The sequence below is a fragment of the Periplaneta americana genome, chromosome 16 (genome assembly GCF_040183065.1).
Source record: "Periplaneta americana isolate PAMFEO1 chromosome 16, P.americana_PAMFEO1_priV1, whole genome shotgun sequence".
NCBI lineage: Eukaryota > Metazoa > Arthropoda > Insecta > Blattodea > Blattidae > Periplaneta > Periplaneta americana.
Genome location: NC_091132.1, coordinates 114,958,646 through 114,973,431, shown reverse-complemented (window position 1 = coordinate 114,973,431; position 14,786 = coordinate 114,958,646). Strand labels below are relative to the sequence as shown.

At 36.1% G+C, this 14,786-nt stretch overlaps 1 protein-coding gene across 4 annotated transcripts in view; it reads right to left on the bottom strand.

The window, feature by feature from the left end:
- Window positions 1-14,786, bottom strand: part of sif (still life) — a 727,300-nt gene that overhangs the window by 426,684 nt on the left and 285,830 nt on the right. For 3 of the 4 annotated variants that reach the window (XM_069812852.1, XM_069812854.1, XM_069812853.1), the window contains one exon: window positions 9,470-10,642. The exons of the other annotated variant lie outside the window; for it this stretch is intronic. In XM_069812852.1, the coding sequence (XP_069668953.1) occupies window positions 9,470-10,642 (1,173 nt within the window). The remainder of the gene's footprint in view (window positions 1-9,469; window positions 10,643-14,786) is intronic. 4 annotated transcript variants of the gene reach the window in all.

Genomic DNA, 14,786 nt, shown 5'->3' with positions numbered 1-14,786 from the left:
CTGCCGAGTCACTCGTGGTTCACACATTGAATCTCTGTAAGGTGTAAAACGAACTTTGAGAGTTTGACTTTAAACTGACGTGTGTTTGAAAGTGCTATCATTAGTAGTTTTTGTGTAATAAAATATTGAAAGTGTTACCGGACTTTTGATATGCCCTATATATCCCCTATTAAAATACTACCACAAAAACAATAATAATAACTATCATGACCATGGTTACAGTACAAGAAGACAAATTATATCATGTCCTTTGTTTGAACCCAAATGCAATTCTGAAGCAGGACTAAGGCATGCCTCAAATTTCGGCCCGAGATTGTATAATAACTTCATTAAAAATATTCAAAATTAGCAACTTCCAATAATAAATTATTTAAAAAGCAAGCACTTCAACTGATTTTAAACACTGATTAGTATCCTATTATATATATATATATATATATATATATATATATATATATATATATATATTCATTTTTGTTATTTTTCATTTTTTCTTTACATGAAATTAAAAAAAAAAACAAAATTTTCTAAGTTAGGAATCTTTCAATCTTTCAAAATTCAATAAATCAATTAAAACTAAAATATCATTTATGTATATACTGTACTTAATAATTATTACTCCGTTATATTATTGCATAATATTTTGCATTTTATTACAATTGTATTATTTAACATTTTTCATTTCATTTTATTATTTGTACTTTCTAGTTAACCGAATCTTCTACGTTTTACCTGATATAATTTCTTTGTATTTTTTGTATTATTATTTTGATATTCATCACTTTCTTTTGCTTACATATATTTGTTATAATTTCATTGTATTTCTTATATTATTCTTTCTTGTGTTATTATTTTGATATTTATCACTTTACTTTTGCTTACATATATTTGATTACTTAAATTAAACAAGTAAATAATTATTTTAGTATAGGCTTAAACTTGTAATATTACTTTTCCATTATTCCATGTAAACTCTACTCCCGGCCACAAGCTTTTGCTTCATCGGGAGTGCGAACCAAAAGTGTATCATTATTATGATCGTTCAAATAAATTATTATTATTATTATTATTATTATTATTATTCTTATATTTCAACAATGTAAATCGAAATAATTATTAAAATGATAGAGAAAATTTATATATTTAAAATAAATATCATATAGTAGTAATATTACATTTTAATAAAGATCACTGTCTAAGCTGTCTATGTAGCCAATGTCTGACAGCCCCTTAAAGTATGAGATAGGGAATTCCAAAGACAATAAACAAACGGGGAATGATGAAGAGTATCGAGAAGTGTTATGATGAGGTATACACAATGTGCGGTGATCTGAAATTGAGTATTTGGGTTATGATTGGAACATAAATACACAAGACGAGACGACAGATAACTTGGGGCAGAGGTGCGCAGAATTTGAAATAGGAGAGAAAGACAGTGTACAGTTCTGCGATCGTTGAGATGGAGCCATTATAAAGATTCGAAAAATGATTAAATATGATCGTGTCGTCGGACATTGTACATACAGGGTGATTCACAAGGAAAGGTAAAATATTTAGGATACGATATCTTAGGCCATTTTGAGTGAAAAAGTTCGTAAAACATAGGTCCGTTTTCGAACGATGGCGGAGCTAGATGCACTTTTTTGGTAAAACGTCTCGCCCCAATGAGAATCAGACGTCACTACATGCTGCTGATGTGAAACAAGATCACCGATGAATGACGTAACATTGAAATCTGCATTGTGAGCGATGTAGATACGAGAAGAGAAACAAACCGGGTGATGGAGCATTACTAATGTCACAACAAATACGCGATCACTTATCAGTTCATAGCAGTTCAGTCAGCTACCTACAGTACAGTAGTTATACAGGTACAGTTATCAGAAGTGCTAAGTTGTGTTTTTCAAGATGCCTTATAAATTTTTTGACTGCAGAATACGCCGATATTGTGTATGTTTATGGTTTGTGCGTTAGAAGTTCCTTGCGTGCCGTCGCTGAATATGAACGACGCTTTCCGAACAGAAGGGTACCATATCGAAGAGTATTTACTGTATATGGGATGAAAGACTTGGTACAGCAAAGGAACGGGGAAACGAGAGAATCGCTAATCGACCTATTTTGGATGCGGCATGAAGACAGTCACGTGCAACTCTCCCGAGCGATGAGAGCGATTCACGCCCGAGCGCAACAGTGCATTGAAGCAGAAGGAGGTACCTTTGAAAATGTGCGAAAACATCGACCCCGACTTCTAGAATATTAGGTATGTATGCATACGCGAATATAAACTTTAAATTTGTCCGTTATCTGTCTCTAAATGCGAGTTAGTACAATGCAATCTCAGAAGTTTTTGTGAAATCAAAGAGCCAAATCTCCGTAACAATTCGAAAACGGACCTATATTCATATTAACTTTTTCACTCAGAATGACTTCAGAATTCACATCCTAAATTTTTTACATTTCCTCGTGAATCACCCTGTATATATGGACACGTAATTTGTTCCAGAGTTCGGTGCTTAAGTCAGTCAACAACACGTCACGTTGGTGAATTCTCATGAGTTAGTCGACATCGTAAATTATATTTTGACTAATAAAGCTTTGCAGTTTTTCTTGCATTTTCATTTGCTCTTCCATAAATCAAATGCACATCAACAATAGTATATTGTAATACTAGGCATCCATTGCACATCTGAGAGTCATATGACACGAGGATTGCAATGAGCCTTTCTACACGTGGGATACGTACTATTTTTATGGATAAGCATAATTTTAAAACATAAAAATACATAATCTAGTAGGTAATGTTATAGTATTTCGTTTAAAATCTCACAATACTAGAAGACGCGAATCGACTAGCATTTGTTAGTTTGTTACCATGGTCAGATAACTGTTTTATTTAGTAACTATTGCTTTTGTTTCAAGTTTGTTTGAAAAATGCGAAAAATATCGTAAGTTATTATGAATATGTATGAAAGTGATGGAGAATTGATAGGAACTGCACTCGATAACATTGAGGCAGCGCAGAGTTTGAGAAACCAGTTGCTTCCTGAAAGATCTAGACAACGATATGAGAGAGAATATCAATTGTTCATAGTTTGGTCTGGAATAAAAAGGTGACTACGATTACAGAAAATGTTATGTTCGCGTATTTCCGAGAAAAATCTACATTTATGAAGTCTTCAACTTATGATATATTTATTCAATGTTAAAATGTTCGCTAAATTTGAGTCACAAGTTTCTACATCCAAGTCCTAAAATCTGATTACATTATAACTGTGTAAAATGCAGTGCGAAAAAGTATCCTAATGCAGAAAGGTAAAGCTGCAAAGTTACCTTGTCACACTCATTGTTTTATTTCAGTGCAGCAAAAGTATGTATTTCAATCTATAAATTCAGATAGGCAATTGTCACATTACGATAATATGGTAGTTTAAAAATTCTTTTAATGTTATTATTTCTATAATAACAAGAAACGGAAAGAAACCAAAGTTATTGTTTGTATATAGGCCTAATGCTTAACTCTAATAAGCTTAACGTCCTAAAAGGACAGTTACATCAGCGAATAGGGATTATAAAGAATGGACACAGAGCGAATTTTCCTGTGTTTTGTTTCTCTGTGCACCGGCGTTTAGTTCCACTTTCAAGCGCTAGAGGTTAGTGTAATCGAGCATACCCTAAGATAATAATTGAGTATAGAGTTGAGACATAGGATCCAAACATCGCCTATCTTATTGCATAATCCAGTAACGCTTTGCTTCAAATAAATTCAAGTTAACAGCTTTTCCTTATTTCTCAGTGCCAAACTAGTTGTAATAATAATTTTTTATATTTCAGATATAATAAATTATATTATAAAATAATATAATACGTTATAAATTATGTACCAAATTCGTTTAATATTTGTATATAATATAATATAGGTATATGGTTTTACTTCTCATAAGAGTTTTGTTTTTCCATTTTCACTGCTATCAAATCATTACATATTTTAATTGTTGTTAGGGTCAACTTCTCAACTCTCATTATAACGGAACTCTAGAGTCTAGACATTACAGTTAATGACGGATTTATTATTTTATGGATCCAATTTATTTTATTTGAGTACATAATGTACCTAGATGCATTAATTATATGTGTTATATTTCCGCTGTGTCGACTGCTAGCTGGTGTGATGTCAGCGCCAACTCTAAGGAGAAAGCAGAATCTCACGCTCTAGCTGGCTTGAAGGTCATTGAAATCAGTCCTGCTACATCAAAGGTACCGACGCGAAGTGTCCATACTTAATTACCTATACGCTGGTTTCATTGCATAGATTATGAGTTCGATGTCAGTTAGTATTGCAATGTACACTGTAAACTAAGTACAAACATTACCATGGCACTATACCGGCTTACATTTAAAAAATGAACAAAATAATTTACTATAAGCCCTTAATCGCTTCAGAATTAATAGCTATAGTTCAGCAATATAACAGAAAGCAACCTGACTACACGCATTAATGCTGGGTTACAAGAAAACAGACCTATAGGTAATGTATTCCTCCATTAGTTAGTGGACCTTTAAAGTTACTGGATTGTCGGGTTGCAGAAGAGGAATTTAACGGACCAGTAGTTATTGGATCTTTAACCAAGCATCTTTGGATTTTACAAGTGAAGCAATAGGACGTGAATGAATAAAAAGTGAACATCGGCTGCTAGACTGGTGTGAAGCATTACTTTTATTGTTGTCAAAATTTGAAATAAATATAGGCTCATACGAACCAGGAAGAAATCAGGAACATAAGTTTCAGTGAAAAAGATACATATGCCTATTTTTTTTATTAGAAATAGCACACGAGTACATTAATTTTATGGAAAATAAAAAGACAGTCTATAGAGCACATAACCTCGTCGTCAGACGATGAACTACAGACTGTAATAAAGAAATAAATAACAACTTCATTATTCAAAGAATTAATGAATAAATAAATAAATAAATAAATACATTAAATAAATAATCAAATTATCGTATATCAATGATTAAGAAGAGATATCTCTATCTACAAAAATTGTAATTTAGATTGGCTGCATAATCGATCCCACTAGAAGATTTGAGGGTGCCGAATTCCAACCACTAGAAGTAGATCTGGAAAAGAAAAGACATTATGAACCCTGTTTTCCTTATCTGGAAGAGAAATACCGCATACCCGTTTGTCGCTGGGAAGTAATTGGCTTGCTCTTTGGTGCAAGGGGCACTATATCAAGATTTTGTATCAATTTCTTTCATCGTTTCCATATCGATCTTTTGGAACTTCAAGATATAGCCATTAATGTTTTAAGACATTCCTTGTTAATTGTAAATAACCATCTGTACAGCTCTATATATGAAAAATAAATTATTCATGTCGAGGATAGCTGCCCCCCAAAAATAAATTAAAATAAAATAAAATAAAAATAAAATTTAAATTTAAAATAGAATATTGTTGATCTACAATTAATTTAGATGCTATTACCACTCGGTAACCCTTTTTCAAGGGCAGCTATTTTTTTTATTCTTCTCTCTACATTATTATTATTATTATTATTATTATTATTATTATTATTATTATTTAGATTAACTACACTATTATTATATTCACAAAATTGAACAGTGTACTAATATTTTGTTCTCGAATAGAAATCTTGCAGAGCTGAAACGTATATAAGAAGCATGTCTATTTTGAGAAAATAGTTTCGAAGTTGTTTTTATTTTCCTGAAATGTACAGATACGAGATATCACTTTTAGCCATCGATATGCAATATTAATATAATATCGTGTATATAGGCTATTACACAAAATATCGCACGCCTGAATCTCACACAGGTAACATTATGATGAATCAAAATATATAAAATTGTGAATGTCCCATATTAACCGAATCCTCAGAAGTTACGTATTTAGGCATTACAATCGACCAACACTTACGATGGAATAAACATATTACATATTTATGCAACATATTACGTAAAACAATTTATATCTTTGTTATAATTCGGTCATATTTACCAGTTAATATATTACGTCTCATTTATTTAGCTTTATTTCAATCCATTCTCCAATATGGAATTTTAGGATGGGGAAATGCTTTTAATTCTAATCTCACTCCACTAATACTTATTCTGAAAAGAATAATTAAAATATGCCTTAATAAACCAATTGATTACTCATCCGAGCTTTTGTTCACTGATTTTAATATCTTGAAAATTAAACAGATTTATTATATTGCCTTATTAAACTTCATACATAAAAATCCTAATAAATTCAAATTGTATCATCATAAATATGGAACTAAAAGATGCGATTTTATACGACTAGAGGAACCAAAGTGTTTCACAAGCACAGCTTTTAGCCATGGTACCTATTTTGTCCAAGTTATATAATAAAATAATTGAAAAATACCTAAATTTGGAAAATTTTAGTATCAGAAATTGCAAAAATAGCATTAGGAATTTAATCTTTAAAGAATATATGTCCATTTAATATGTGTAGGCCTATGTATATTTTGTATGATTTAAATTATTAAAATTGAAATTGTATTTTTAAAGTTAATTTATTCTTATAATTTTTTTCCTTGACCCACTTTGTGTCAAATAATTATCTTTGTTTGTGTTAAGTATGTGTTTAGATAACTCCCTGAGCACGAGTTTTTACTCCTTCAGGGAAGAATTAAGACTGTATTTTTGTACATGTTATTTTACTAACAATAAACAACAATAAACAACAACAACAATAAACTACTCTCCAATACACAAAAGTACGTAAGATGGCTGTCTAACGGAGGAATAAATATTATTATAGGAGGGAAATCAGATCTCTAAGTTAGTGAATCCTTCAACGGACCAATAACACTAAAGATGTTTCTTGCAACGCGTCTTTCGAACTTATTGGTCCGTTAGCGGCTAACGAAGTAACAAATGCTTTCTTGCAACCCATCATAAGACTTTTAACTACAACAGTAAGGTTTCTGCACATGAGTTCCTATATGAAAATTATTCATACTGATCAATCTTACCACCCTACACGTCTGTAGGAAAGTCCCTGAAAAAAAAAAACAGTATGTCTAACATTCAGTCTATTAACAAATCACCCACCGGTAAACCAATCAGTTGAAAATACATTCAACTATCCATTCATAAGTCAAATAATAATTTTATTCATTGAAATAATGAAACTGTCTTAAATGTTAAAATTGTACTTTAGTGATTCTATAGTCAAGGTATACCTATCTGTACACGATGACGCAAAAGTGAGAACGGAAGGGGTCATTCGGTTTAACTGAATGCAGATGATGGTAATGGTGATGGTGATGAAGACGATTTTGATTGTGATGGTGATGGTGTGGCACTGCCGCTGCTGAGAATAGATTAAAATCGATTAAATGCAATTCATAGAAATTACATATCTGACAGTGATGAATAGGGACCGGATTTTTATGTAATACCAAGGTGTGAAATGTGTACATATTTATGTAAGAAAAATAAGCTGAATATGTACCAAAATATGTAAAATCATGAAAATGTTTAATATCAATATCTGGCAGATATAGGATAGGTAAGACTCTCCAGTTGATTTCATAGAGCACCCGACTTTTTTTACCGCACACTTGACACATTACTATTTTTCCATCTGTAGTGAAAGCTTCGTCCATCGCAATCTATGATTTTATTTTTGTCGTTAGGGTTGAAGATACAGGGGCCATTTCAGTTAGTTAAAAGCAGTAGATAAACTCACTTGCACTTTATACTATAAGTACTAAAACTAGAGAACTGAGTTAAATGAATGACACAACAGTATTGCAAGCACTGTTTCGCTTTACTGGATTAGGAGAAAATAAGAGGAGATGTGGGACACATGCATTTTAGCTGCCCGATGTAAGAAACAAAGTAGCTACTAAAACCTCAAACTATAGGCATTTACAAACTGTTGTTTGAAAAGTGACATTCCTGTCTCATTCAGAAGGGTAGGATTATTCCAACCGAGAACCATACTTTCTAATTGCTCGGAAAATCTCATGTCCGTATAGGTCTATTAAATTTAAAATAAAGAGGTGAAGCAATAACCTGAAAGTCTCATGTCAGACTTGACACGGGTTTTCCCTGGAAGAATTAGGAAGAGAGTGGGTAAGGTTGCAAATTTCATGGGAACGACTTGTTAAGACGTGTGCAGAACAATTATAGTTCGAGACAAATCATGTCGTCCTCGTCCCATCCACCGCATGAAGGCAACGCTACTTTCTTAGTGATTTTTACAATACAAGGTAGTTGTATGAGAAAGGTTGCCTTTTGTTCACTCATATTTACAGTGGGCGGTATGGGGTGAGTGCCTCTATTACTTTCTGGAACCAAGGACGTTATGTTTCATACCGAAATATATCCTTTCTTGGGTAGGTAAAAAAGCCTTTTAAATCTGTGTGTTTCAAATTGTAAACTTCCCAAGCAGACGTTTTTTGTTCTTTTAGAGAAGTAAAAATGAATAAAACCCCTAAATATGTAGATTTATGTAATACCAAGCCATAATATGTAATGTGGGGTAAATATGTAAAAATATGTAGTATCAAATTTTCATATATTAATGGTAATTACAAGATTCGCAAAGATTTGTTATTTACATACGCTTAGGTTGAAAGGAATATAATATGTAATTACATAAAAATCCGGTCCCTAGTGATGAATTGCACAGAAATGGATCAAATAAACAAAAACGGAAATGAAAATTAAACATTTTATTTCCTAAGTAAAAAAAAATAAAAACATACAGAAACACAAGATATCTGCATTCCACTACAAACTTATAATTAGAAGAAGATTAAATGAAACCTATTTTGTTGAAGCTATAAGAGATAATTTCCTAATTCGTGACGTAGTTATGATTATGATATTATGGTGATGGAGATAATGATGAAAAATGACTATTATTTCCTTGTCGTTATTGAATGTCTTTGCTTTTGTTTTCTAGAGTCAAACGCAAGAACGAAGGCGGGTGAATGGTGCGCTGAGATAGCATTATTTTCTTCACCAATCAGCTTCAGTCATTGATTCTCTTACAAAGAGATGTTATAGAACAGCTTACAAGCTACAATAAAAGTTTATGCTGTTCATGACAAATATTATGCACGGAAAAATGAAAGGAGAAAGTTCTGCCTATTTCACAGAAAAACGACAGAATAGTTGTGTATAATGGTAACAAGAATTCCCTCGTAGGAGAAGAAAAGAAGGCGAAGATTCACGTCCAGTAGAAGTGTTGGCACATGTCATGATGATCTAATCTTGTAAAAGAATCGACCATGTAGAATCTTCGTTCATATTTTAGTTTAGTAAATGTGATATCTGTCCTCCTGTTGATCTTGTCGTCATCCTCAGAACAGAAATCTTGCAGCGTTACGAGATAATCCTCCCTCACCCGCCTTCAATCGTGCGTTTAACTCTAGTTGGAGTTGTTTGGTGAGGTACTCACCCAGATTCTCCATGCTTTGTGTGAGCAGTGCTTCGAACGTGTGCAGGCTGTAGCTCTCCGCGTCCATCCCCTTGGCCAAGGTGTTCCTCAGATGCATCTCGTACTCTAGCAGCAGTCTGCTGGTCGGCGAGCCAGGCGTGGGGGTGGACGTGGAGTTGTGGTAGTGCGACGGCTGGTCCAGGTCCGAGTTGCCGTTACTGGAGCTGGGGGTGGTGGCATAGCACTGATTGTCGAACAACACATTGTCCGACGGGGGCGACAGATCGCCGCCCCCGCCACCGCCCCCGTTGCGCTCCAACTCCAGGTACAGCCCTCGTCCCCCGGAGTATCCGCCACTGCCGCGCCCGATCTCGTGAGACGACCTGGAGCTGGAGAAACGTCCTCCAGAACTCTTGTGATGGTGGTTGGACTCTGGTTCAGACAACACATGGCGACCATTATTGTTGCTGCCGTGGTGGTGGTGATGGTGGTGGTTGTTGTAATAGTTGTAGCGACGTCGCGTCATCTCGGGTGACGTCACCGGGCTCTCCGCCGACGGCATCGGTTTCAGCATCCTCTTGAGCGTATTCGAATCCAGGCTGATGCTGCCGTCGCCTCGAGTCATGTCGTCCGTGCTCTTGCTCTTCGAACGCCGGTTGTTGTTGTTGTTATTGTTGTTGTTATTGTTGTTATTGTTGTTGTTATTGTTGTTGTTGACGCTGTGGTGGTGCGCGGCGCGCAGTTCCGCCTCCCTCACCATGTCCATGTCGGGGTAGTCTATGGACTTGGAGGCGCTCAGCGCGTGGTGGGCCTCTTTCTTCTTGCTCCCCTGCAGGGTGCCGCCGGCCTGCGTGCCCTCGCTCTTCGAGGCCTCGTGCGCCTCCTGCCCCACCTGGGAGCCCACGTGGTTCTGCGTGCCTACCGAGGTCTTGCCGGCCGACGCCGTGGTGGGGGTCGTGGTGGTGCCGATGTCTTGGTTCTGCTGCTGCGTCCCGCGGTCTCTGGTCTGCCTCGTGCCCGCGCCCTGGGCGGCGTCTGCCCCGCGTTGAGGCGCCTTACCGCCGCCCCCGCCCCCGCCGCTTCCTACGTTGTCGTACAGAGACGTGCTGGAGGTGGCCGCCGTCACTTTCTCGCCGCGGGCGCCGGCGTCGGTCTCCGTGGCGCGCGTCGTGGCACGAGGAAGCGTCGCCGAACCTGCGACGACACCGACACCTGCAGCTACTGACACATGAGACAGGGCATGCGACATGCGAGGAGAGAGACTGCCGAGAAGAACAGACGCCCCAGTTCGATGCAGTGAGAGGGAAGATCGTGAAGACAGTCGCATGCAACAAGACAAGAAAATACTTGCATACACAACATGCCACAATTTGAAGTCTCCTTGGTTACAATACGTGGCATTATACCCGAGGTTCACGAGTTCAAGAATTTTCGAAAGAGAAGTAATAAAAGTGATGTTCTGTCGTAGATCTACGGCACGTAAAGTAACTTTGTTCCTGAACAAGAGAGCTCCAGGCAAATTTTATGGTCGTGTGTGTCAAGAATTTAACTTCAGCATCCTACAGCTACACTTATGGCCGGTTTTTCCAAGTATTGTTAGAAAATTGTATGTTTTCAAAACCAGTTTGGTTTAACAGATTGTTTACAGTTTGTTAATTTTAAATGTAGGATTTCGGGCAGTTAACTCGTTTAACAGTTAGTTAAATATGGCCGACGTCTTCACAGCTGTTCGAACAGAAGTTGCGAAATTAATATTTTGTGCCTCTCTGTAGGGAATGTTTAGCATATGACTGGTAATATAACATTTAAAAAATACTTTGGACTGTTTAAATATATCAGTGTTATTTTATTTCTTTGGTATTTCGTATCCATAATATCAATGAGGAAATATAACCTTACTTTGTAATTATTATTCAGCACGTCACCTACAACTTTCATTTGTCAACTGTTTGTTTATGGAGCGTGGCCTGCTATAACATGTTGTCATTTTATGGAAGTTCCATGACTCACTCTATAATATAGAATTTAAAGATTAATTTTAGCCAATCAAAAATTGTCTTACATGTGTAGAATCATTACCAACTGCTGTTGAATAGTTAAAATAGTGCTAAGAGACGTTATAGTTAAGTGTTGGTTATCTTAAACAAAATTATGTCGAACAAATGGAAAATATATTAACAAAGCGTTAAAAATAAACAGACTGTTAATTTAACATTCGTTAAGCAAACTTAAACATTACTTGGACAAACTGGCCATTAATCTTACTAACACTGAATAAACTCTGCAATTGAAAGCTTCCTAGGATATAATAATATTCATCATATCATCGTAACTTCAAAATCATTATCCAGTTAATTGATATTCTGCTTACAGAAATATTAGGTCCAGTGTTCACGCTTGATGAGAAGTTTTAAAATTCTCAGCACATACGCAAAGCATTATCCGAACTTTTGGCGAGAATGTAGTTCTCCATTGTGGCTCAAGTACTTCTTATAGTAACGTTCTAGGTCAGGGATGTAGAACTGAAGAAGAGAGGGGTGGAAGCATGGGGAAAGAGTTTGTTTCCCCGGAGCATTCATGACGTATATGTGACATTTGGCAAGCACGCTGAATACATCTCTCTTCTCTCCCTGCCCTACAATGACGCGAGGATTGAAGGAAAGGGATGAGTTACGTGTTCCTACTTGTGACGTTCTGCCACAATTGAAGCACAGCTTTGCATCCCTGTTCTAGGTTAAAAATCGATACATTTTCAGCTGGAAATTTGTATTTATAGACAATGGATAGGTATTTTATTCTGCAGGAGTAAATAATAATTATTTCTTTATAATCCTCATGAAAGCGTATATCAAACTATTTAAGAAGCCCAATATAAAAGTTATTAGGGAAATAAGTGAAACTATTTTGAAATGAGGTAGATAAAGTCAGTACGAATTGAAACTTTTTCTCTCCAACTTTTTCTTTACTCTGCCGGTTTGTTCAGAATTCAGCAACATAACGAGCTAGTATATTTTTATAACGTAAGATTAAACGCCTACATGATTAGAGTGCCTGCAGAAAGGAATAAAGCCATTTTATTTCCTATACTTCCAATGAATCAATCTCGGTTCATTTATATGAAAGTCTATCTTTTTTGTTTATGTGTAATTTCTAGATCTAAGTTTTGTTTAATTGAAGAAAGAAGTATTATTTATTATGAATTATTGTTCCCAGTGTCTATTTATTAATCATACTGTGACAGCGACGTGAGATTCGAACTCACGACCAGCGTCCCGCAAGAGAGAAGATCGCGCGGAGCACTTTGGATGGCGCGCGGCGGAGAGGGGAAAGGGCCAACGCGGCGAGAGAGTGGAGAGAGAGTGCGCGCGCATCTGGTGCTGGTAGAGAGGAGAGGGCTCTGGATTTTTCTGGAGTGCCATCTCTAGAGACGTGTGGAACTTTCGAAAGTTTCCTCTTCCCCAAATGTGACAGCGACGTGAGATTCGAACTCACGACCAGCGTCCCGCAAGAGAGAAGATCGCGCGGAGCACTTTGGATGGCGCGCGGCGGAGAGGGGAAAGAGCCAACGCGGCGAGAGAGTGGAGAGAGAGTGCGCGCGCATCTGGTGCTGGTAGAGAGGGGAGGGCTCTGGATTTTTCTGGAGTGCCATCTCTAGAGACGTGTGGAACTTTCGAATCTCACGTCGCTGTCACAATACCATCATGAAATACTCATACTAACCAGCAGGATGTACTAGTACGAACTGAACCGGTCTTAATGTTGGGATAGCTCTTCCCGAAACATATAATATAGCGAATGATTTTTAATTGTCTTTTTGTGTGTTTCAATACTGTTTGATTGATTTTAACTTAATGTATATTTTATGTCCTCCCTTCATTGTCTTTCAATAATTGCAAGACAATAGCATTAGATCTTGCAGTAAGCTCTTATAGACTATTCGATACATTTCCATTGATAAGTTTCTTAAGATTTCCCACAACAGGAGGTCTTTTGGATTTACTTCTGATGATCGTGATAATTAAGATAAGAGTCAATTTCTCGCCCTAATTAACTGATATGAAAATGCGAAAGAGATTAGTTTTATCCTCGTTGCGTTTTTATTTACTTATTCCATCACAATTCGTTGTACGATAGGCTACAGTATATGATAATATTCTTGCCTCTTCAAATTTTACAAACAATTTCGATAAAGTAATTGCAAACAACATGAAATAGGCCTAAATTACTTTACTGAAATTGAAAACATAAAAATATGTATAAATAATATATCACATTATATTCAAATAGTATATTAATTAAATATTGTATTCTAGATATTCTATTGAGAGTGTCAACCTAAAGCCAAGAGTACATTGTATTTGATGCATTATAGAACTGATATGCTTAAAGGACATTGACCTAAGTATTAAGACTTTTAATACATATGTTTGTAGAAACATTGCTTTTACATTTTTTTAAAGAAATTAGGGGAATTGATATGAATTTATAACTTTGATTGACATTTACATTATTTATAATCAAAACATTAAAACGATTAATATTTTCATAATCTCTGTTCCATAACATTTTTATTTTTTTTTTTATTTTAGTAGGTTATTTTACGACGCTTTATCAACAGCTCACGTTATTTAGCGTCTGAATGGGATGAAGATGATAATGCCGGTGAAATGAGTCCGGGGTCCAACGTCCCATAACAAGAAACACTTCTAAATATATGTTTAATTTCAAGTTTTCAGTAACTTTAGCTGATAGTAGTAATAATCATGTAATATTATTGGATTTATATAGGAATAAAGAAGAATTTTATAGTCCACACTTGTGGAGTAACGGTTAGCGCGTCTGGCCGCGAAACCAGGTGGCCCGGGTTCGAATCCCGGTCGGAGCAAGTTACCTGGTTGAGTTTTTTTTTTCCGGGGTTTTCCCTCAACCCAATACGAGCAAATGCTGAGTAACTTTGGTGCTGGACCCCGGACTCATTTCACCGGCATTATCACCTTCATTTCATTCAGACGCTAAATTTTTTTTATTAGGTTATTTTACGACGCTTTATCAACAGCTTAGGTTATTTAGCTTCTGAATGAGATGAAGGTGATAATGCCGGTGAAATGAGTCCAGAGTCCAACACCGAAAGTTACCCAGCATTTGCTCATATTGGGTTGAGGGAAAACCCCGGAAAAAAACCTCAACCAGGCAACTTGCTCCGACCGGGAATCGAACCCGGGCCACCTGGTTTCACGGCTAGACGCTCTAACCGTTACTCCACAGGTGTGGACTTCAGACGCTAAATAACCTAGATGTTGATACAGCGTCGTAAAATAACCGAATAAAGAAAATCATA